At 43.0% G+C, this 24,323-nt stretch overlaps 1 protein-coding gene across 1 annotated transcript in view; it reads left to right on the top strand.

The window, feature by feature from the left end:
* Positions 1 to 17,303, top strand: part of TCF7 (transcription factor 7) — a 150,189-nt gene extending 132,886 nt beyond the window's left edge. Inside the window, exons 11-14 of the mRNA XM_066614867.1 lie at positions 2,267 to 2,356; positions 8,495 to 8,543; positions 10,174 to 10,246; positions 16,994 to 17,303. Of these exons, the coding sequence (XP_066470964.1) occupies positions 2,267 to 2,356; positions 8,495 to 8,543; positions 10,174 to 10,246; positions 16,994 to 17,303 (522 nt within the window). The remainder of the gene's footprint in view (positions 1 to 2,266; positions 2,357 to 8,494; positions 8,544 to 10,173; positions 10,247 to 16,993) is intronic.
* The last annotated feature ends 7,020 nt before the right edge of the window (positions 17,304 to 24,323 follow it).

Below are 24,323 nucleotides of genomic sequence, written 5' to 3' on the forward strand. Positions count from 1 at the left end.
TAGTGTAAGATAAGTTCGGCAGAATCTATTCAGTTACCTTTCAATAACAGTATTCAGTTTTGTGTTGTTGTTTTTAAATTGCCCCTTGTTCCAGAACTTCACATCTCCATAAAAAAATCATCTTTAATTTCAAGATATCCAACTGTCTTACTTTTCTGTGCATCTTACCCATGCAGAGTTCTACCTAACCCAGTATTCCATTACAATCTGTGCCCAGTCCCATTATGTGCACTGTTCATGTGCTAGTGTGGCTTGCTTGTAGGCCACATGTTGCTGACATGAAAATCCTACATGCAGAGAAGCTAGTGCAGTGGTTCTCACTCTTGTGTAGTTGAGCCTCTCTAAGTGTTTGCGGGGTCTGGCAGATGGTGGCAACACGACAGAATGTTGATACCACCGGTGGGGACTCAGAGGCTTGGTTTTTACTCACCCATGCCTGCTGCAGCATCCAGGGGTGTGCGGGGAGCCCCACTGAGTCCTCTGCAGGGCACCTCATGCCTCAAAACTTTTAAAAAACCCAATTGTGACCCGCTTCTGGTTCTGCAATTGCAATTCGGAAGTGGGTCGTGATTGCATTTCTTCAATGATCTGAGGCAGAAGGAGCCCTGCAGAGGGCTCCATGGGGCTCCCCACACTCCCCGGACACTGCAGCAGATGGGTGAGTAAAAGCCAAGCCCCTGGGTCCCGGACAGCGTTGCAATCATTCCTATAGCGTCTCCGTCATCCCCCGCCCTACCTGGCCCCACCCCACCGCTTAAAGGGGCAAAGGCAGAGCTCAGGCTGGGGCATTGTGATGCCCTAGTTTGAAAACCTCTGGGCTAGTGCATTTAAATCCTTTAAATGAGATGTTGGGCCATGTGACACAGAAAAGTGCTTGTTGCATACTCTATATATCACATAAACTGGGCTGTAGCACATAGAATGCAGAAGCCTAAAAGCTGGGAAAAGGATTTGACAGGGTCCAGTGGAAAGTAGCTTGTAAACTATTTGAAGGATCCAAAAGACATAAAGAGGCAAGTAAATTAGGAGAGTGTGGACTAAGAAAGTTGGACTAGAGTAATAGAAATAATCATGGAAGAAGGCACTTAAAAGGAACAGTGAAGTGTAGAGGGCAGGATAGAATAGACATTGGAGACACTATGGAGATTAACTTCCAGAGAGCTGTGTGTGTTTGTTGCAGCAAAAACAACACTGAGTCTTGTAACACCAAACCAGTTTATTTCAGCATAAACATTTGGTAGACCACAATCTACTTCATCAGAAGCATGAAGTGAAATCATTTTTCTGCAGCAATTTAACATAGCCGTCCCTCTGGATGTTGTTATCATGGAAAGCACCCTAGCTGACCATATAAAATGGAAACCTATTAATGTTATAGAGAAACCCTGCTCATTGCAAATTTCACTTCATTTATCTGGTGAACGGGACTACAGCCTTTGGCAGTGTATGCTGCAATAAGTTGGTAAGATTCTTTGTTGTTTTTTCATGGTGAGTAAGGCTCAATGTGGTGTAGAGGCTAAAATGCTCTAGGGCTGGGGAGCACTGTGCCCTCTCAGAACTCCACGCCAGTTCGTGAACCCCTTCTGCAGCTGGGCAATGTTACAACTTCTGGACGTTCACCAATAATGTAATCACATCATTGCCGAACTTCCAAGTTGCCAAGCTCTGCGCTTGAGAGATCTGAGTTCAAGTCTCCACTCAGTTATGGAGCTCTCTAGGATGACCGTGAGCAAGTTGCTCTCCCCCTGCCCAACCTTCCACAGAGGGTTGGTGTGAGAATGTGGGGGGGGGGGAGCAGAGAACAAGTATGTATTGCCCAGAACTCCTCAGTGTGATATAAATGTAATTAATAGGGGAATATGGCAACCACTCAGAATTTCAAGTCATACTTTCTACAGGATTTCAAGAGGCAGTGTATGGGATGTGAAATCATTGGGAAGTGTGGGCTAGTAGAAAATGGTAGCTTTGTTTATAAAGCTATAAAGGGTAGTTGTTGTTTTAAAATAGAATTGACAACAAATGGTAAATACCCCCAAACCAAAAACCCTATAAGCTTGCTCTCCACCTCCCAGGTCTTCCCTGAGTGCATCTGCAGTTTAGTGGCTCAAGAGTGTTTTATTTGTCAGTGAACTGTGAAATCCTCTGAATTTCCACTCTCATCTCGACTTTTTCTGTATACTTCCTGACGTGTTCATGTATTTATTTGGTGCATTTGTCAGTGCTCACCACAGCTGCTGTTTTAACACTATTCCCCCTTGCTCTTCAGTCTTCAGGCTCTTCATCCCGTGATCACACAATGTTTAACTCAGGGCCCCTGGAATTCAGCAACACTGCCGGGTCGGTTTCTGCGGCAAGGGTAAGAGAATTCTGCAGCGAATGTTCATTCCACATTACGGCAGTAAGAGTCTGTAACCATCTGCCACTCTTGCACCCACCTCACCCAGCGTTGGCTGCAGAATTCCAGGAGCCCTGAGCTTTTCCATGGCCATAGAATTGCTCATTGGCTATGGAATTTGTTGAATTTGAGGGGACAATCAATGGGGTATGGGTGGTTTTTAGGTGGTGAGTCAATGGAAGTGAGTGGACATTTCATACCAGCTGCTTCCCTTTGAACTAATATACCCTAATAATATCTGGTCAACCTAAATTTCTAGAGTAGTGACAGTCACAAATTGAGGCATCACTATACCTTTACACTTAGTCTGGAGAAAGTATTAACAGTTGGCTGCTGATTTGAATCCCCAGAACCTCCAAGGAATACAGTTACTAGTTATTTACTTATCATTGCCCTTGTTGGACAGGGGGGATGCCACACAAAAACAGAGAATTTGTAGGGTGAGCTTATCCAACAAGGCAGTGAAAAGGATGATATATGCCAACCTGACATGTTGAAGGTGCAGGTGAGCACTCACCAACAAGGGGAGGCTCTTTAAATAGTAGCACTTTCAGCCTTCCCATCAGCAAATCATTTCTGACAAGATGACAGTGATGGGGAAGGGTTGCAGCCATTTTTATCTGAATCACATGGAGCATAATGTATGAAGGACGGATTATTAGGTTACTAAAGAAAATACAAAAGGATCTGTAAGTTCTTTGTATTTGATGTATCTGTGCACTAATATTTTTCACAACATAAGGGCATTTATTCTAGAGCAGACCAAGGTTAATCTAGGCCAGCCTCCTTTTTCCAAAAATGCTTCTAGAAAACCTATACACGGGACATGAAAGTGATTGCCATCCCCTATTGCTTGTCCCTGTGATATGGTAATGATCATGGGTTATGAATGTCTATATGTCTGTGTATATTTTAGGGCACAATCCTAACCAGGTCTACTCAGAAGTAAGTTCTATTTTGTTCAATATAGGAAACCACACTTTCCTAAGTGTGGTTAGGATTACAGCCTCAGGGCGCAATCATAACCCCGTATGTCAGTGCTTCCCAGCACTGGCATAGCAGTAACTATGGGACATGTGCTGCATCCTGCAGTTGGATGTCACTCACCGACAACCAGAGCCTCCTCAGAGTCAGGGAATATTTGTTCCATTACCTCACAGCTTCATTGCCCTTATGTCAGTGTTGGAAAGCACTAAGGGGTTAGGATTGCACCCATAATCACTTAAAATAGTTGCAGCTGTACTGGCCAGGATTTTTGTATACCTGTGGCTTTTGCTGGTAAACAAAAATCAGTTGTGTTTTACAGTGAGAGCTGGTGCATTTTAACCACCTTTCCTTGAACACAGGAAGTGGTTTTCTACTGAGTAAGACCACTGGTCCATCTAATAATGTCAGCCGTGATGTGCAGCTTTCCATGGTTCCAGAAAGGAAGTTTTCCCAGCCTTACCTGGAAATGCCAAGTTTGAACCTGGGACTTTCCGCATACCCCTGAGTTATGCCCCTTTCTTCCAACTGAATTCCACCTCCCTCAACCTCATGCTGTGCTGTGTGCTTACATGATAGATAAATCTTCTGAATTTCTTTATCTGTCCAGCAGAAAGGTGGAAAGCCGTAAGAGCTTTTCAAAATTCCTAACACCAGAATCACATCACATATATGGTTCCCTTTCCCCCTCCCACTTTAATTTATCCATATGTACCCTACCCTTTCCCCAGAGAATCCAACAGTAACCAAGAGAAGAATCCTGTGATGACTGTCATAACTACCCAGTGGAAAAATGGAGAAGGTTGATTGGAACCTGTCTCTCAGCTCCTGATAGTTATTGCCCTCTTGTTGGAAGCAGCCATTATAACAAATTCAGGGTTGGCTCTGGACTCTCCCTAGGCCCATGACAGAAGGACTAGATTTTTTAGCCAGCTTGATTTGGCTCTAATGCTGTCTGCCTCTTGTAGTGTTTGGCATATATAATACAAAACTGTATTTCACCTCAGCTTGATATTTTTAATACTAGGCCCTGCTTTCCCTTTGCCAAGCATGGCTGGGAGGATGTGATTTACAGGAAAGATCATTTAGAGGTGAAGAGGAGGGCACCTTACCTTATCCATTGGCTCTCCTCCCCCAGCCCAGCTTCCTGACCCATTTTCTTTGAAAACTCTTGAGCTTGACATTAGGGGAAAAGCAACTGGAAAGGGAGCAAAATCAGTCAACTGGGAGAAAGTGGCCCTTTCCACTCAAAGCTTCTCTCTCCATATCCTGCCCATGGTTTGCACATGAAAAGCAGCCGCTGACCTTGTGTGGGAAAGCTAGAGCAGGAATGCCCTTTGAGCCTGAGGCAATTAGCAGCACTTTGAAAAAATTCCTGCCACTGGAAAGTGAGCAGGTCCGAGAGAAGACTTGGCCAAGACCTTTCTCCCTGACATGCTCACTTTCACATGCCAGAATTTTTATTGAGGTTCAACAAACCTGTAAACCCCACAGCTGTTGTGAAGTGGTATGTCCAACAGAATACTACCAAGCACCCTTTCTGAGGTCTTGAACTGATGATGTTCACATTTTAAGAGTGAGACACAGGCTAAAACAGTACTTTTCAGCTAGTGATACTACTCAGTATGGCTGTAGATGGTACTCAGACCACCTGGTCTGACACTGCTGGAAATAGAGATGGTGGGAAGTCCAGTCCTGCTGAAAATGACTGCCACTGCATCCTGCGTGCTCTGCAGGCAGCGCCGGCGGCTCCTCAGAAGAAGGGGACTTTCATCCCCTTCCCCTAGGTAAGCCAAGTAGCCCCACAATGGGGCTACTCAATTCTACATCGACCCAATGGTTGGTGTAGAATTTTGAGCCTCTGTATCAGGCTGGTGGTGGTGAGCCAGTGTGCATTGTATAGGTTTGGGCCCTGACTTAGTGGTGGTAGAAACATGACTGCGGCCTGTCCCTTCAGAAGAGGCATGCTTTGGAGAAGGTGAATGTAAAGAACAGCTCCAACTGGGGGCAAGCCACCCACTTCTGGCAGTGGTGGTAACCACAAAGGTGGTGCCTGTAGAAGGTGGCACTGGTAAAAATAAAAGTTGGAAAGCCCTGACATAAAAGCTCAACATTGTTTCCCTCACAACAGTTTGCTGCTAAGCTGCTTTCAGGAATCACATATGCCAGAGAGCCCTTTGCACTGGGAAAGTCCCAAATTGCACTGGAACAAGTTTCCCATCTTACGGCTTGTCAATTAGTGATGACCACCAACATGGTGTTTTAATTGTGGTGCTGGGCAGCTGTGTAGAAACGAGGCCTCCCAAAGCAAGGAGAATCAATACTGTGTAGCGATGGATGTCGAGAAAGAGAGAGAGAGAGAGAGAGACAATGTGGTTTGACTTTGTCTCCTTTCATCAGGGAAGCAGTCTGGGTGCCTCACTAATGGCAAACATATTTAAATGCCGTTTGAACTTAAAAGGCGAAGGGCTTTTGTTTTGCTCTGAATTCCCTGTTGCATCTCTGGAAGCAAAGAACTGCAGTCCTGAGCAATTTACTGCAAAGTAAGTCCCACTGAATTCAGTGGCACCTACTTCTGGGTAAATATTCCTCAGAACAAGCTGCTCCTGAATCTGTAAATATAATCCATGCTTCAGGCTGCCAATGATTAAATAGTTGTAATTTTTATACCAAAGATGTTTATTAGGTTAGCTTAATCAAGACCATACATGTGCTTGTGCAAGATATGCGCACTGTGAAAAAACCCCAAACACCAGGTTTGGGGTACATACTGCCTGTATTTGTAATAGCATCTTTGAAAGTATTATTTGTTCAGAGAATGTCTATTTAAATACACTGTCACCAAAAGGAATTTTAACTCATTATCTTTCATTTCATATGCTGTTCTTAAAATTTGGCCAGACTTTTTTTCCATTCTATTCCACACACAAAAACAAACTCTTTTCAGCGTAGTTAACAGTTCTGGTCTGAGTATGTGTGTGTCTGTCCATGACCCCGCTGCAGTAATCTGGTGCTTCAGGATGACTGCGAAGGATTCATCTTGGTTTTCTCGATGCATGAACCACACCTGGTGCATTCTGCACCAGCTCAAAGATTTCCTACGCTATTGCTGGGAAAGAAAACCTTCATGCTTGCACAGATTGCAACAGGTCTTTGTATGTGTACATATTGCTGTTGGAGCATATGCAGCAACATGTGGGAGCCTATGTGGCATATGGAGCAAAGAGTATTCTGTCCCCAACCCCCAGTTCATTGCACTGTATGGCAGCGAGCCATGCTTCTCCCTCTGTGAGCCACTTTGAGGCATTTCCTGCACAAAACAATGATGGTGTTAAAAGTCTGCATCAGGGGTGCTCACACTTTTTGGGCTGGAGAGCTACTTTGAAACCCAGCAAGGCCCGGAGATCTACCAGAGTTTTTTTTACAATGTTCGCGCCATCATAACATATAACATTTATGTGTACAATGTATGTTGGTGTACCTTGAGCCCCACTGAGTATAACAGGACTTACTCCTGAGTAGACATGCCTAGGATTAGGCTGTGAGGCTGCAATCCTAGCCACACTTACCTGGGAGTAAGCCCCATTGAGTACAATGGGCCTTACTCCTGGCGTTTCCTCCCAGAGGCACCTGAAGGGGGGGTTCAACACTCCGCGATCTACTCATTTTGCCTCGCGATCTACCACTAGATCACGATCCACCTATTGAGCACCCCTGGTCTACCTGAAGGTGGGGCTGTACTGAATCGAGCCATTGGCCCATCTGAACCTGCACAGACTGGCAGTGGCTCGCCAAATTTCCTGATGCCAGGAATGGGCCCGGTATTGCATGTAAGGAAGTGTCCTGCTGCTGAGCTACAGCCTCTCCCCAGCCTTGCATGTCTTTCTCTCATCTGTGTTTTGAAACATGGGGAAAGCTTAGTGTCAATTCATTCCAAACCTGGGCAAGGATCGTAATAACTGGTATACTGGAAAGTATGAGCCCACAGAGGAAGGATATATCTGATAGTGATGGACTTCTCAGAGTAGCAGAGAGAAGTCACAGTGTCCCTCAAGGTGCATTTTGCTTCTCTCAGCTGTTGCCACAGTGCAGCAACCAAAGTCGGGAGTGGGGCCCCTTCATTGAATGTTGGCAGTAGTAGGCCTGCCTTGCGTGGCGCAGGTGCAGAGGCCTCAAACAACCTGCATGTTTTTTCTATGCTGCACAGATGCCTGTTGTCTTTATTATGTCCTCTGTCAATTATATGCAATCTGCACTTAGCAGATGTTAATTGCAACCATAGCACACGAATTGTTGATTTGGGAAGTGGCCTTGAATCAGGCCACCGGTCCCTCTGGACTTTCAGACAGCCCTGCCTGGAGATACCAGGACTGAGCCTTGGACTGCATGTAAGGAAATGTCCTGCCACTGAGCTAACAGGATAAATAGCTAACAGGACTCCACTGCGTCTGTAAAAATGTGCCCAAGGGAGTAATCCATAATGACTTATGAGGACATATGCGGGTATCATCTTCATGAGCTCACTGTGGCTCTTTCTTGCCTTCTTCTACAATGATAGCTATTTGTTCTAGAAATTCCAAGTTCTCTCCTCTGAAATTAGTTAAACCATTGTTTTCCCGTGGTAAGTCTGGACCCACAGCTGATTGCAGAGTCCTTTGGGTTGGTTGCCAGGTTGCAGGCACTGGGCATTGGCTAGAATGCTGCAGGGAGGGTTAAGGAAACTTACTTTCAGGACCTGTGTTGGAGCTGATACACAATTCTGCCCCATTAGTGGCTCCTTTAGTACCTATCTAAGTACCATTGACCGAAACAATGTGCCATTATGCTAGAGGTCAGCTACCAGTGGTCCCTGAGTGAAATCTGGAGTCCTGGGGGAAAGGTGCCATCTGATCCTCCAGTTGTCAACCATAAAGACAAACAAAGGGTATGAATGATGAACATTCATGGAGATTAGATGGGGGGGCAGGGGTTTGGGGGGGGGAGTGGGAGCCTTGGCCCCCAGCACCCCTTATCCCTCCTCAAAACTAGTTGCTTTTGTTCATCTTATGATTCTCTCTCTCTCTCTCTCTCTCTCTCTCTCTCTCTCTCTCTCTCTCTCTCTCTCTGTAATCCTAGGGAAAAAAGAAAAGACGAACAAGAGAAAAGCAGCAAGACTCCAATTCAGGTAAATCCACGGGTGCAAAATCCCACCTACTATCTTGGTAACTGTCACTTTGTTTTATTGGTAGTGGATTAGTCAAGGCAGCCAAACAACAACTATAATCTTTCTTTAGGATTTGCATCCATGGCTTATTTCGTCTGTAAATGGGTCACTATCTGTGCTATGAGCTCTAATCTGTGTTTCATGTCACATGATGGGACGTCACAGCTGTTTCTTCTAGCTTTGCCACTATCTACAGTTGTCTCTCCTGGCTGCTTCTCTGTGGGTGATGTTATTGACAGAGCAATTAAGAGGCAAAGGATACTGTTCAGATCATACCTAGTTGCATCATGCCACACCAGATTGAGTCCCTCTTGCCTTATGTTTTTTTGTGAGTACCGTAATTTTAATTTCTTAATCAATTGTTTCTCTCCAAAGATGTAGAAAGCAAAAGTTGCAGGGATCTCTACAACACTTGAGTTCCCACCCAGTCTTTGTCCTTAAAGACAGGTTCACGTCATGGAGCCGTCATTTCTTGGATACTGCCCTTCATTCCAGTTTTGGATATTAATTCATTTTGTGTCATCAGCTAGGCTTCCAAAGCAGCCAGAATCCCAACACATCAACCTTAATGTATACATTTGAATTATATTTTTGTCACATAATACTGTATGCAACGGAAGCACAATTCTGATAGTTTATGATTTCACCATTTGGGAATTGATTTTTCATAATGAAAATGATATTAAAGTTTGGCATTTTACTTTCAGTAAATGCGGCAGGTGTACAAAACATTCCAAGGAAATGTGCAGAGGACTGCAGCCATGCACCCTAAATGCATTTACAGTATTGAGACTTAAGACCCATGTTCACTCCCAAATAAATGCCTAGAATTGCAGCTCTTGTCTCTCAACATTTCCTTGAAAGTGTTTTCTAATCTTCATTATATCACACATTTCCAAAGATGTAGTAGCCTTTTTTAAAGTCCATGTCCTGCATCTGAAAAGCATCATTGGGAATCTTGGCAGTCGGAACCAGAGAGCCACCAGAAACAAAGGCCAGTAGGGGGTATAGGCCTGTTTGTCTGTGGAGAAAGTAAAAGAAGGGAAAGAAACAGAGATGCTACAGAGTTGAACTTGCTAACTGTTCACTTACAATGCATTTCTTTTTTTCTCTTTGTTTTTATTTTTCCTGTCCCAGTCAGTTGAGGATGTGGAGGATTCTTGAGCCACATTTGCCTAAACAGAAAGCACAAGAAGATACTCACACTCACACACACAGAGTGAGAGAGTGCATTTTACTAGCATTCTGATTCAACCCAAGCTAGGCATTCTTAAGAATGTCATTGATCTTGCTGTTGAGCATTTCCTCAAATGTTCTAGCAGGCCAAAAGCTCCAGCAACCTAAACTTATTATCTCAGTCTCTTGCTGGCCCTGTCGAGTCAAATCATGTTGGTATTTGCTTAACACACCCTTTGTTCCAGGAGAGATGCTGCCAACAGACACTTGCTGCTAAAGAACTGGGTCTATGTGGCCTGTTTAGTTTTGCCTCCAGCAGCTAAATTGATGTTGCCTCTTTTCTTCTTCTTCCTGCTCTTGCTGCTGTTTGTGCCTCTGCCTTGCCCATTCTCCGCCACGCATGCTCCTTGTTCAGATCCTGCCTCTCCTAAGAAATGCAGAGCTCGCTTTGGCCTCAACCAACAAATGGACTGGTGCGGCCCATGCAGGTGTGTATCGGAAACCTTTGCTTTCTGGGCTTGTTCCTTAGCTTGCAGGGGGTTCTTTTCCCTGTTCCGTTTTATTGTTCATGCACCATGTCTGTTGCTTCTAACACTACTAATGACACTACCTTAAGGCTTTTTCTTTGGGCCTCCAAATGCCTTCTACTTCTATGATAGGAAAGTGAAAAGGATATTCATGATTTAAAATGCTTTGTGCCAAAATGTACAGACCAGAACATTTCTCTGCCTGAAAGCTGCAGGATCACTGTAGATCAATGTTTCTCAAACTGTAAGTCAGGACCCACCAGGTGGGTCATGGGCCAATTTCAGATGGGTCTCCACTCATTTCAATGTGTATTTTATTTTTAATATACTAGACTTGATGCTACTATGGTATGTCTATGGGGAAATGCTACACATCTGTACTTTTGCCAAGCTACTACGTACAGTCGTGCGCCACTTAATGATACGAATCAGGACCACAATCTCTGTTGTCAAGCGGTGCTTGACGCAATCCGGTCCCTCCACAGGGAAGGGCATACTCTGCTTCTCTCCCCTCCAGAGGGTTGTCTGAGCTTCCCAGGGACAGCAAACGTCTGATCGCTGCCTCTCTGGAGCTCAGACTGAGGGAAATGGCATCTCTCACACAACTTCCAGTTTCATGGTTTTAGCCTCGCTTTCAGAGGGTTGGGGTGTGCACCCCTGATGACTATGTGACCACACATGGTCATTGGTTATGTGATCCCTGCGTAAGCCGGAACGTCGCAAATTGGCGCACACCTGTATATGCTTTAACAATGATAGTCAATGGGGCTTACTCCTGAGTAAGTGTGGATAGGATTGCAGCCTTTGGGATGTTTGGGGAATTTTTTTTTAAACAGATCAGCAACTACTTGGGAGAGTTCATTCATTCAGAATACCTTTATTGGCATAAAGATATAGAAATATAACTTTAAAAACAACAGATTTTAAAATCCTGAACTACATTAGATAAAGTTACAGTAGAACATACTGAGGAGAGTTAGGAAGGTAATTTATTTTAAATAAATTTTTAAAACATATTTGTTGTAAACTTTTATAATTTGTTTACTTGATTGATTTTGTCGTATGTCGTAAAAATTTACCTGTCTGATGATGTCACTTCCAGTGATGACATCACTTCTAGTGGTCCCGACAGATTATCATTCTAAAAGTAGGTCCCGATGCTAAAAAGCTTGAAAACCTTTAGGTAATAGTTATCTAAATAACTATTATCTAAATAGATAATACTAAACTAGGTGGACCAAGGATGTCCTAATTAATTTCTTACTGAACTGGTAACTGAATCCAATTTTTGGCAGAACATAATAAATTATCATTATAATCTCTTCCAACCCCAAACACTGCGAGGAAGAGTGTGCAAAAAGAATTAACTATTTGTTTCTAGTTTGCAATGCATGGTTTATGTGCCTTCCTTCAGGGTTAAAGTTGTGTTGTGGCAATATCTGTTTTTCTTCAGTATTCAAATTGCAATACTGAAGGAATACTGTTCTAAGGAAAATACTGTTCTGAAAATACAATACTGTTCTAAGGAAAATGCAGTCCTCCTCCCTGACTGTGCATGATAGTTTATTTGGATTGCTGAGTGAAATATGGTTTCACATATATGATTTTTCAAGTGTCCTGCGCATTCTTTGACTCTTGCTTGTGATGTAATTGATGATAGGGAACAAGAGGGGCTGTGGACAGATATGTTCCTGCTATAGCTGCAACCACGAGAGGAATCTGATCTGGGACTTTGGGGTGGCAGCACCGCTTGAAGGAAAACTTTGCCTTGAGAATTTGGGCAGAAAGAGTACAACTATAGTTTCAAGGAAAATTATCCCTCCACCTCCTCAATCAATCAGATTCCCTAAATGTGCTTCTTCTGCCCATTGATTGTGGCAGCAGAACTTCTCTGCATGGCTCCTCTTAATCCATCTGATCTGCAAGACTCTCACCAGGTCCAAGGAGGGAAGGAGACTTTCTGAATCTGGGGGTGGAAATGGGTCTTCTTAATAAACTGGTTAGAGGTGCACTTCAGGGCTTAAGAGGGGGAGCACACAGCTCTCAAAGATTTGGAGAATATAAATACTATATATAAATACTACATTCTGGGGAATGATTCTGTAACACAAACTACATTGGTCCATTTCTCCAGGTTTAAATGCCAGCTAAGGGTGGTCTTCTTGTAGAAACAATAGGACATTACACTCTTTTGTAGGCTTTGTGCCTAATCAACATCATTTCTCCATTCTTATCCAGGTGGAGTCAAACCCTTAGTGTTTTCCCACTGTGTAGAATTCTGACCTGAACAGGTGATTGGAAGACAACTCATTTGTCTGAGAGAGTCCAATGGCTAACAGACTTTACAACCACTCTGCATTGGGCCCTCTCAGAGCCCAATCCTGTGGTCCGGACCACAGTCGCAAACATGCCGTAAGGCACCTTTGCGGGGCTTACTGCCAGGCTCCTGCTGGAGCTGGCTCAGCTCCAGCTGGTGCTGAGCCAGCACACGGCGGGCACCTGTGTTCCGTGGCTCGGCGGTCTCTGTGACGGGAAATGGGGCGTGGGGGAGTCGTTCCGGGGAGGGGGGAGGTGTGGTTGGGGGTGTGTGGGGCGTTTCTGGAGGCGGGTCCACGGAGCCAAGCTCGGCAGGATCCAGGGCACTCGGGCAGGGCTGCCTGCCTACACGAGCGCCTTCACTTTAGCGGCGACCAAGTCATCAAGCGACTTGCTGCTAAAGTGAGTCGTCCCATTGCGGGACTGATTCCCTTACTCGGGGGAAGGGGGACGAATGTCCCCTTCTCCCGAGTAGCCTCCCACAGTAGCGCAGGAGGCTCTGGATCCGGCGGGAGCCCTTTGTGGAGCCGCCAGGTCCTGCATTGCCGGGCAGCTCAGGATTGGGCTGCCCATCAGCCTGGTACTGCTCAGTTCTGCGCACTCTGCATAACTTGGCAATTATTGTGGGGAAAATTGGTTGGCTGAACTTCTTCTCTGATGAAACATTTGAATCTGATTATCTTTTGTGACCATGAAATGATTTGTGACTTTTATAAAACCATTGTGATTTTTGTTGAATAGCTTAAACCTACCCAAAGCAACCTGAGAGGTCAAGGAACTGGATTAGGTTGTTGACTCCCAGCCAGCAATGAGAAGTTGAGCCAACAGCAGTTTTAATAGCTTACTAAAAAGGATTTACAATTACTAGAGAACGAACACTTTGCTTTTGACCAGCATTTGTCTGGACTAACTGGAGTGATTGGAGTATTCTCTAGAGCTGATCATGCTCTCGCAAATTTCCTCCTTTTTCTCCAATGTTGTGTGGTTCTCAGTGTACAGTACTTCGTTTTCTGGTACTAAATATGCAGTAGTATCAGATTCATATGCTTTGTGATATCTGAGTTCTGCCTCTTTCAAGTACATTCACACTGGTTCTTTCCATTTTGCAAACTGAACCAATAGAAATCACTAGATTAGGTCCAAAGATAGGCGCTTTAACTGTTCTCCGCCTCTACTCAGGAAAGGAGTGCAGGAAAGAATGATGTAAATCTTCTATTTGGAAATGTGGTTCTCTTGCAACTTCTTTGATGTCCTGCATTACCAGGGGAGCCAACTAGAATTCACAGTGTTCTTCGTATATAGGAATTAGAAACGCTTAACCAACTAGACTCCAGCTACAATCCAGTCCACAGTAGGTGTAGAGCCCACATGCAGAAGACTTTCAGGACCCAATACCCTTTTTCATCTGTCTACACATGCACAGCCAGCAGGGGTTCATGGAAGGTGCACCCCCATATTCCTATTCAGTCCTTCCTGGACATTTGGTGAAAGTCACACTTTTACTTGTATGCCAGATTGGCTGTGTAGGAATAGGGGAATTGTGAACTGATCTTCCATGCTCTCAGTGTTCCCAAGTTGTTAAAAGCCAAGGGTGTGGGAAAGAAAGGCTCTGCGTTGAATTGACAATAGACAGTTCACATCTATTACTTGATTATTATCTGAACAGCAGTGACTGCTGAGACATGAATAGCAGCATGTCTCAGAGAAGATTCTTGAGCCTGGGTTGCTTGAGTCAGAGTGTTCATTTTTTAAAAATCTAAAGATAAGAATTATTTCTACCACATCAGCCTTGGCTTTTTAATTTGAGCTCTTGTGGTAAAATTCAATCTGTTCCAATAAACATTTTTATGCCCTTCTGTCTGTATCAGGAGGTGTGGACCACAATCCAACCCAGGTGTTCTGAAGCCCATTGATTTCTGTGTGCTTAAGCATGCCTAACCCTGTGTCAGATTGTGGCCATACAGAAGGGCTTTTCAAGATGGCGTTACTGCAAAAAAAAAGTACAGTATACTAATGCAGCTATTCAAACATTCCAAAATGCCTGCATCCTTGCACACAAGGATGCAAAGATAGTTCAAAAATCAATCCTCTAGGACAGGGGTCGCCAAACTCCGGCCTGGGGGCCAGATGCGGCCCACGGTGAGCTTCTGTCTGGCCTGCGGCCAGCCTCTTGTCCCGAAAGCCTCTGGCCCACTTGGCCGAACATGAGGGGAACTGTGCTCTGGTTGCTTCTAGAGGGTGTTCTAAGGGCCAGAGAGGTTGAATTAATGAGCCCATTCATTCATTTATTCACTCATCTAAGTTCCATCTCTAATTTATTTATAAAAATTTTATATTTAAATTTTTTCCCCAGCCCCCAACACCATCCCACATATTTGATGCAGCCCCTCTGGCCAAAAATTTTGGCTACCCCTGCTCTAGGGTAGCAATTTTCAGCCTTTTTCATCTCATGGGACACTGACAAGACACTAAAATTGTCAAGGCATACCATCAGGTTTTTGACACTTGACAAGGCACACCATGCTACCAGTGGGGGGCTCACTTCCCTATTGGCCCTACTAATAAATAGTCTTCCCCCAAATTCCTGTGGCACACCTGTGAACCATTCGTGGCACACCAATGTGCCATGGCACAGTGGTTGCTCATGAATGGGTGGGACTGCAGCTGAGTTGTAACATGTGCGGTTGTGGTTGCTCAAACTTTTAATTTCGAAGCAGCGATCACTTGGGAGCTATATAGTAGAACAGAAGTGACTTTAAAACTAGTTTCTTACATTGAGCAGGTAAGACCACCTGTTCTTTCTTACCTCCCCCAACTGGAATCTACTCCATTCACATTCCACATATCTCAGGGTAGCAAAAAAGTGCCTCAAGTACAACAGCTGGCTAAATTGGAAATATTCAAAAACAACCACTGGAGATTTGCCTCTTCTAGTTGGTTATCTTTAGAAATGTACATCCCAAACTTTGGCTTTGGAAAAAGTCATGGTGTCTGTGACCCATGCCACTGCAAAATTAGGCTGGGCAGAGCACACCAGTATTAAGGTGGGTATTAGATTTACTAATTGAGCACACGGGAGACTCAGAAGCTTTTGTGCAGAACTTGCCTAGTTGTACATAATTTCAATTGCTGCAGTAGGAACCTTTATTCCTAGTTTTCAGAAACGGTAAAGGCTTTGGCTACCTCTTAGCAATAGAACAGGTGTGCTTATGGAAGAGAATATAGGTTGATTACCCCTTATCCAGTCATCCAAAATCCAGACATTTTCGGGACCATGACTTTATTTAATTTTTCCCCACACCTGACCAGCATAGCACTGCTAATCACCCTGTAGAAAAGCTGGTAAGACTTCTTTTGAATTTTTTGGTGGGCTCAATTCCTGCAGCAAACCTGCAGGAATTTTTCACATGCCTTGCCATAGCATGATGCTTTATGAAGTTCTGCTCAGCGTGAACCAGCTGAGAAGGTGGGAAAGAGGGAAACCAAGCTGGTAGCAGACTGCAGACAGAGCACTTCTGAAGTGAACACAAAAACCACCTGTGAAATGTTAACACACTTGGGGTCCCATTCCCAAGGTATCTCAGGTGTATGCAAATATTCCAAAATCTGGACCAAAAAATCAATTTCCAATCCCAAGCAGGGATATAGGATACTCAACCTGTACTCATTTCTATTGTCATAGGTTGACTGCTGATATTCTCTTGACGCCAACCTGTTCTACTTAGCTTTGTGCTCCCCCCACCTTCAATTCTATCACTCCCTTTGCATAGATCCCCTTGTGCAGCAAAGACCATTTGCACCACCAGGTACTGCAAAAGACCTCATTTTATTGCAAGTACCCACATTAAGAAGTTGCTATGCACAACAGTATTCCAGTTGGTTTACTTATAAAGTGCAGTGTAACTAATTATTTTCACACAAGTATTAATGTAATGTACATGATTATTCCGACATGGAGATTATAGGTAAATGCATATCAGTCCAGCAATTTGAGGCCTCCTTTTTCTTACTTGCTATGTATGTAATTGTTTTTGGTAAGTAAGCTAAACACTTAAACGGTCAGAATTTTCTGATTTTGCTTTATGAATTGTGTATTTTAATATCATGGGAAAAAGTAATCTGATTTCATGGCTCCTTGCCTGGAAATAGACTACAGTGGTGAAGTTATACTGGCACCTGCTGGTAAAAACTGCAAAAAAAATGTTAGCAACAACATACAGCAGAGAAGGGTCGACAGACATGAATGACAGGAAACAAAATTGTTTTTCCCTGCTGTGTAGTCATTTCTCTTCAGCCACACAATTGTAATGACTATTATAATGCTTTCATTTTAAGAATATGACCCTGTAAATTCACCCTTTATTTACAGATAACTCTCTTCACTGTTCTTAGGAGGAAAAAGAAGTGCATTCGGTACCTACAAGGAGAAGGACGCTGTGCCAGCCCAGTTTCTTCCGATGGAAGTGCTATAGATTCCCCTCCCTCCCCTTTGGATGTGCTGCAGTGCATATCCTCTGCTTTTACTCCAGACAAGCTTGCTGATTTCACACACCGAAACCAAACCAACCCTTTCCCTATATCTGCAAATACCAAAACTGCTACAAGCACATCAGGACTTACTTCTAAATGCTCGGCGGTGCCGCACTCACCTGTAACGCCCAGCGACTCCTCAGGGTACAGCATGGTCTCAATAGAAACATAGTGCCACTACAATGACCGGCGAGGCTTGCAAATTCATCAAGCACTTTGGTCTTCTGAGTGGTTCCACTGCCTATGGAAGCTGCCCAGGAGCAACCCCAAGCCATCAAATGGCATTCTCAAAGTCAGGTGAAAGCTGTGTCAGTAACTTAGTAATTGGAAAACACTGGAGCACTGAAAGTGTTGCTTATCTCAGTAACAGCATCAAAGTCTCTTTTTAAAAACAAAAACAAGAAAGCAGGAACAGACTAGGTTTCGATCAAGTAATGAAGTGAATTGCATTGCATTGTCTCGCAAACCAGGTAAAAGAAAAACAGAACGCACAGATTTGGAACAATAGCTCAGAGGTGCTATAAATGTTAAACCTTGATTTCTTGCTGTCACAAGAGACTGAACCTTTCAGTTATACAGACCTCTTGCCAACATTACAGGGATGTCTAAAACAGCAGACAGAGCATTGTTGTGTCTGGTTTATTACAATGCCTGAGGGGGGGAACGTAAAGTGGCTGATCTGACTAGCTTATAAAAATGTGGAATACATTTTTATGCCTTATGTTTGAGATTAGAAAGGTTACAGGCTTCTTCACAGCTGTGTATTTCCTTTAGGACAGATAGTTCAGGAGTTGAAGATAACCTGAAAAAAGGAAGAACTATCATGTGATAGAGAAAATACGCACAGGCTGTTTCAAAGTCTTATCAATATTCCATTATTTTGTCTTCAAAACAATAGTATTAGACAGATGTGAACTTATTTTGTTGCTCCATTTTTCTCCACTATGTAAATTCTAGAAGACAGGAGCCTTTTTTCTTTTTTCTTTTGCAAACTTAACATGCATTTATTTTGTCTGGCTTGTGCTTTTATCAGACATATTTCATTTTCTGAATATTTTGTACCTGTGATGAGCTCCCTAATAGCATATTCAACATCTTTAGAAAATTGCAGTAGGGTTTGTGGCTGCACAAGTGTCACAAACAGCTACAGAGAAGGTTTTGTGCACTGCTTGCTTTAAAAAAAAATCAAATTGTATGCTGAGACAAGCTGTATTAATTATGCAAATCTGTATTGTGCTTGCTTGTTCTGTTTCTGCTAGGTATGCAGGAAGAACAAGGAGTTTTGCAAAGCCCCAAGAAGCTACATCTCCCATCACTAGAAAGCTTACCAAGCAGCCATAAAAACTCTTTTTAAAATCCTGTGCTTGGGAATTGCTGCATTTTGCACCCTGTATCAAATGCTGCATTGTGTGAATTCATGGAATACATAAAGGCCTACCTATTAGGAAGAGTATAATTTCCAGCCAAATCACATTCCATTAGCTGTTCAAACATCTCATATCATTTTGTGCCTTTAAAAAAAGGAATTTGGAGGCAGTGCGCTTTCCTGGACCTGTTATCAGGTGTTATTCATTCTCACTATTAGGGAAAGGTGACTGCTTATGCCTCCTAATGGATGCTTTTCTGATGCATTACAGCTCGCTCAGAATACTCCACCTCCTTCTCTGAACCCGTACACTGAATAGTCTAGATCAGGGGTCTCCAAACCCTGACCCAGGGGCCAGATGCGACCCGCAACGAGGCTCTAGCCAGCCTGTGGTCAGCCTTTGATCCCCTGAGAGCCTCTGGCCCAGCTGACAACATACCTGGAGTTGTGCTTGTGGGGTGGGGAAATTGGGGTCCATTTAAGTATGAGCTTTGGGCTGTGTTTGTGTTTGGAGAAATCCTGGGCATTTGAGCCCATTCATTCATTTATTCAATCATCTAAGTTCCTCTAATGTCTTTATTTAAATTATATATTTAATTATTATTTTTCCCCAGCCCTTGACACTGTGCCAAATATTTGATGCGGCCCTTCGGCTGAAAAGTTTAGAGACCCCTGGTCTAGATCAGCAGTTTCAAAACTGTGGGCCCAGGACCCACCAGTGGGTCATGACCCAATTGTTGTTGGGTCACAAAACTGTCAGGGTAGATTAGGCTATGTGCATCAAGGGTTAAACAAATTGCTACTGGGGGGCGGGTGGCTGGCACTGCTGCCTAATCTCCATTATAGCTGGAATTAGATACAGGCTTAGGTGTGATTTAACAGCATAGTAATACTGAGCTAACTGCCATCTAAAATCTTTTAAGCCAATTGTCAGTTTTACCTTCTCTTTCCAAGTTCCAGCTGGCAGATGTTGCATTTCCATCTACCCGTTTTGAATGTTTATTATACTGATAAACTCACAAAATAAGAGGCCATATTTATCATAGTAATGTAACTTTACTGAACTATACCAGCATAGAAAATCGTGCCAGATTTTTACAATGAAGATCCAGTTTACATATTTTCCATTTACAAAAATGGCGTATGCTAAAAGGGGAGACTACTAACATGAGTACAGATGTTGCAGATTCCCTTCTATTTCACACATAGCACTCAATGTTGTTACTGCTGTACAAAAATCTGAAAGCATCTTTTAATATCAAGCTATTTTTAAGACAAGACCATAAAAGCTTAACTTTTCTCCTTTAACCTTTGGAATAAGTTCAACTTAGTTTTTGTACTAGAGGTGTGTCACCCCCTCCCTTTAACTTTTCCTCCAGTGATATTCTGAATCACTTAGAAATCTTAACATTTTGCATAACATACCCATACAAGCTCAACCACTCCAGCATAAACCTTAACAGCCATTTTGAGCCTTTGTTTATTAAGTGGTAGAGCTATATACAGCACATTCAGACTGCCACACCATTCAAGTATTCTAAATTCCCACTCCAAAGAATCTGTCCAATTATTCAAAGTCAGGAACAGGTATATTTAGTACCTATAAAATTTTCTGATGACATTTACATACCTGTCATTTTTTCTTAGTTTTTTTTAAAAGGCTTTCCTGTTACTGTTTTTAAATATACATCTACCTGAAAGCAAGGACAATTGTGCCTTTGCATTATCAAATTAGGGGGGATTCTTAAATCTGAATAGGTCTTTACATATGGATTGCTCCCACTGAGCATGTAAAAGAAGGGCGCATAATCCCAGTGAACACAGTTTATGAGCTTGGAGGCCCCAGTAGTGCTTCTACTCTTATACTTCGGCAAGAGTTGCAATCGTCACTGTTGCCCAATAATACCAGCCAGTGTTTGGCATCCACTTTAAGAAAAAATTATAGCCACAATCTAGATTTGCAAACAATTGAGAAATCTGGATAGGAGAGCACTATCAATGCAAAATGAAGCATTTAGTAGAAAAGTTTATATTTCTGAGGCAACAAACCTGCTTTCTTTGTACATCTAGGAAGTTGCCTCCCGAAAAATCACAGGATACCGGTAAATAAATGAATAAGTCCAATCAGCAATTTAAAACAAATCTTTCCATAGCATTCTTCCGTTTCAGGCCTGCATATGTCATGGACCAAAGAAGAATGCACTCATTTTTCACATACTTAGGAGATATCATGCCCACTTTGAGTCATTACATGTGGATAGTAGCACAGACAAGCAAATGCATTAGCACCATGGAAATTGATTAACAAGTTATATCGAATGGTTTAAATGAAAGATGCACTTTTGGAGTGACCTTGGATAGGCCAACCACAGCGTAAAACTATACTGAATGGAGTAGACTTTGATTCATCTTCTCTTGCATTGCTTTCATTTAAGTAACTCAGGCTTCAACATTCCATTTTTTTCTTGCTTCATCCTCTTGGTCTTCAAAGTGCAACTTGTCTGATACACCAAGGGATTCTGGGACAGTAGTGCTACAGATTTTGGAATCCCACATCAATTTTCAGGCCGCTTCCTTTGTTCCTGCCTTCCAAGCACACCACCCTTGGCTGACAGACACAATGGAAGTTCTATAAAATGCCCCTGCCCTAATTCAAGCACAAAGTTATCAAGGGTACAGATTCTTTATGAAGATGGACATCACCATGCAGATCATGAGCAGCACACAAGTAAATCAGGATCAGAACAAAATTTATCTAAGTTGTACTGTCAGAACCACCACACCTAATTAGGAGCAGAAGCTGTATATTTTTTGAACTCAATAGTTCATTCATTCATCAACAAGGAATGGTGAATTAGCAAGAGAAATAGACTTACCATACAGCAACACGTCATTTAAATACCAAAAATGTATGTCTTTAAAATGCTATATGAAATATTTTGTATCAACATGAGTTTATAAATGAAAGCTTTGCCCTTCATGTTTTTACTCAACAGGGTTTTTAATTCATATAGGGCAATTTCAATTCTTCCTAATTATATATTTCATTTCCTGAAGTCTGTTTGAGTGTACCAGTCATGGAAATACCACTTCAATAAATCATAAAACCACTGTATGTATGTAGCAGGGATAAATGTTCTGCAGCAATTCTTTTGTTCAGCAACTATTATCTGTTGTAATTTTTTATTTTAACTTTGAGCTTGTATTTTTTTGCTTTTATGTTCAAAATTTGTTTATGGCTTTATAAATAAAAGTAATCCACCAGACTGTCCATTCAAAAATGGACCACTGGGGACTATAATCCTATAAATGGACTGTTCCCTTTTTCAACATTCCTTTTAAACTTCATCAGAAGTACCACCACTATCTAAATATAGGGTGCAACCCATGGGTAAGGAAACCTACTCTTGCATACTTTGAGAGCAGAAACAAGCCATTTACAGGAGCAAAACCAAGAGGCTGTATCATTCAGCAACAATAGTGTAAAGTTTAATGAACACTGGTTATGTCTAATGCTTTCAACATCTCACTAAGAGATAATGGCTGCAATTCTATACAGAGTAAGTCATGCTTAAGCCTCTTGAAATCACTGGCCATAAGCTCACCTAATTTCATTAGATTTTAACTAAATATGCAATACTAAAATGTTAACATTGCAAGAAGGGAAGTTTTACCTACATTTGAGCAATTAAGTCCTTTCCTTGCAATTCTGTTGCTCAAAGTCTAGGCTATTCCCCTATATCGAGCATAGCATCCTATCTTGTTTCTCAGAATAACTGCTTTCAGCATCAAGCCAGTATCCTGATTAGATCTCAATTGGCCTCTACCTGAAAGATTGTTCTTAGATGTTCTGCTGCATTCACATAGTTGAGATCTTTATAGCCCCACTTAGGGAGGCAAGACTGACCATAACTGGAGAAAAAATACCTGGCTTTCCATCCTTGTGGTACCAAAATTTCTTTAAAAGATAAGAGAAACACAGCTAACATGCAAATAAGAAGCATTCCAATATTTTTACTTGTACTTCTTGGCAAGGCCTAGGAAAGGGGGGGGTAAAGAGGGTAATTTGTACCCAGGCCAGAGTCAAAAAATGGGCGTAGGAGCCAAAGGAGGGAGCCCAGAAATCTCCTTAGATCTTACGTTTTCCTATCTACTCAGATTTGTTGCCTGCACAAGATGCTAGGGACACTACCATGAGCGTGCGGCTGCAGCTACTGGCAAGCCATATATGCTGGGCCAGGAATGCATACATGATACACCTTAACACAGTGTCAAACCTGGGAGGAAACTGGCCTGCTACAGTAGTTCTTTGGCTTGTGGATATGCTTGCCATGGAGTGTAAAGAAGCTCAGGGATTCAGCTGTGGGGCTAGTTTCTGCAGAAACACGTTTTGGTATGCACACTACACTTTCCACTCTAATGTGAGCTTAAATATGATGTGAATTTTTTACATGATCTTCTATATTTAAAAGGTTTTAGGGAAACTTAGATGTTTGGTTTTCCATATTACTTACAGTATCTAGCTGCCACATGGGTGGATATACCTGGGCTCCAAAGACTTTTCCAGCTGTATCCACCCTCTCCCCACCCTGTTCCACCCCCCTGCCCCCATTCTACTCACCCGTCACCACCCTCTGCCAGTTTCACCCCTCCCCTTTTGCAAAGGGGCCCAAAAGAAGCTTTGTATCCCCTGATAAAATCCCCCTCAGAGGCCCTGCTTCTTGGTAAGTTCTTAGCCCTTGAACTGAGTCAAAGGGAAGCACAGGAACTATGCAAATGGTAAATGAAATGCTACTTGCAATTAGCAAACTGGGAAGAGGCAGCACTTCCTGCACTGCTTACTACAAAGGCCTTAAGGGCAACACAGCCTGGATGGGGATCTTATTATGGTCTCTATAGCCATACTGTGGGGATATCCCACCTCTTCACTGGAGGTGAGAAACTTTACAAATGCTGGGACTCCAAAAATGGTATCCCTTGCTAACAGAAGACATGTTGGGGTTCAACCCAGTATTTCTCAACCAGTTGTATGGGTACCACCAGCAGTACTTCAGGTGGTGTCTGGTGGTACTCACGAGACCCCTGGACCCCTGCCATCCAGAAGGAGACCAGGAATGTGACACAACAGCGGTAAGAGGCTTGGAGGACAGAGACCCAAAGCATGCTTTTCTGCTCTAGAAAAAGTCCTTCGTTCCACCTTGAGCCTCTTACTGGTGTTTGTCACATTGCATCTAGCCTCTCAACCCAAAAGTAACTGGCAATGATGTCATCACCATTTATGTCCAGTGGCACTTCAAATAGGTGAAATATGTGAAGCAGTACAGCAGAGGACAAATGTTGAGAAACACTGATTTCAGTTACAGTTTCTGCTGGAGGTTTCAAAAATGTAACAGCAGCAGCTGGAACTGAATAGCTGCTCCCTTCCAGAATTTCTGAGTCCCATCATCTTCTCCAAGTCTGCCTGCCTGGATGGAACAGTGAATTCAACATCGCTCACAACATCCAGATGCATGGGAAGGGTTCACCCTTCTCTCCAGGAATTAATCCCACTCCCAACCACCTTCATTCCCCCTTCCTCAGCCCACACCAGTCACTTGTATACCACAAGTTATTTAAACCCCCCTCCAAAAAAAACTTTAATTGCCCCTGCCCCAAGATTGATTCCACTGACTAGAACCCATGGGATATTGAACTGTCACATAGGATACAGTGCTGGGATTGGTGGGTGTGCCATAGGAGACAGGATCCTAGAAGACAAATATGCATATGCAGTTTACACAATCTCACAAAGCTATAGGACTAATGAAGGGTAAAAATTGAGACATT

This window comes from Tiliqua scincoides, chromosome 2 (genome assembly GCF_035046505.1).
Source record: "Tiliqua scincoides isolate rTilSci1 chromosome 2, rTilSci1.hap2, whole genome shotgun sequence".
In the NCBI taxonomy this organism is placed as follows: domain Eukaryota; kingdom Metazoa; phylum Chordata; class Lepidosauria; order Squamata; family Scincidae; genus Tiliqua; species Tiliqua scincoides.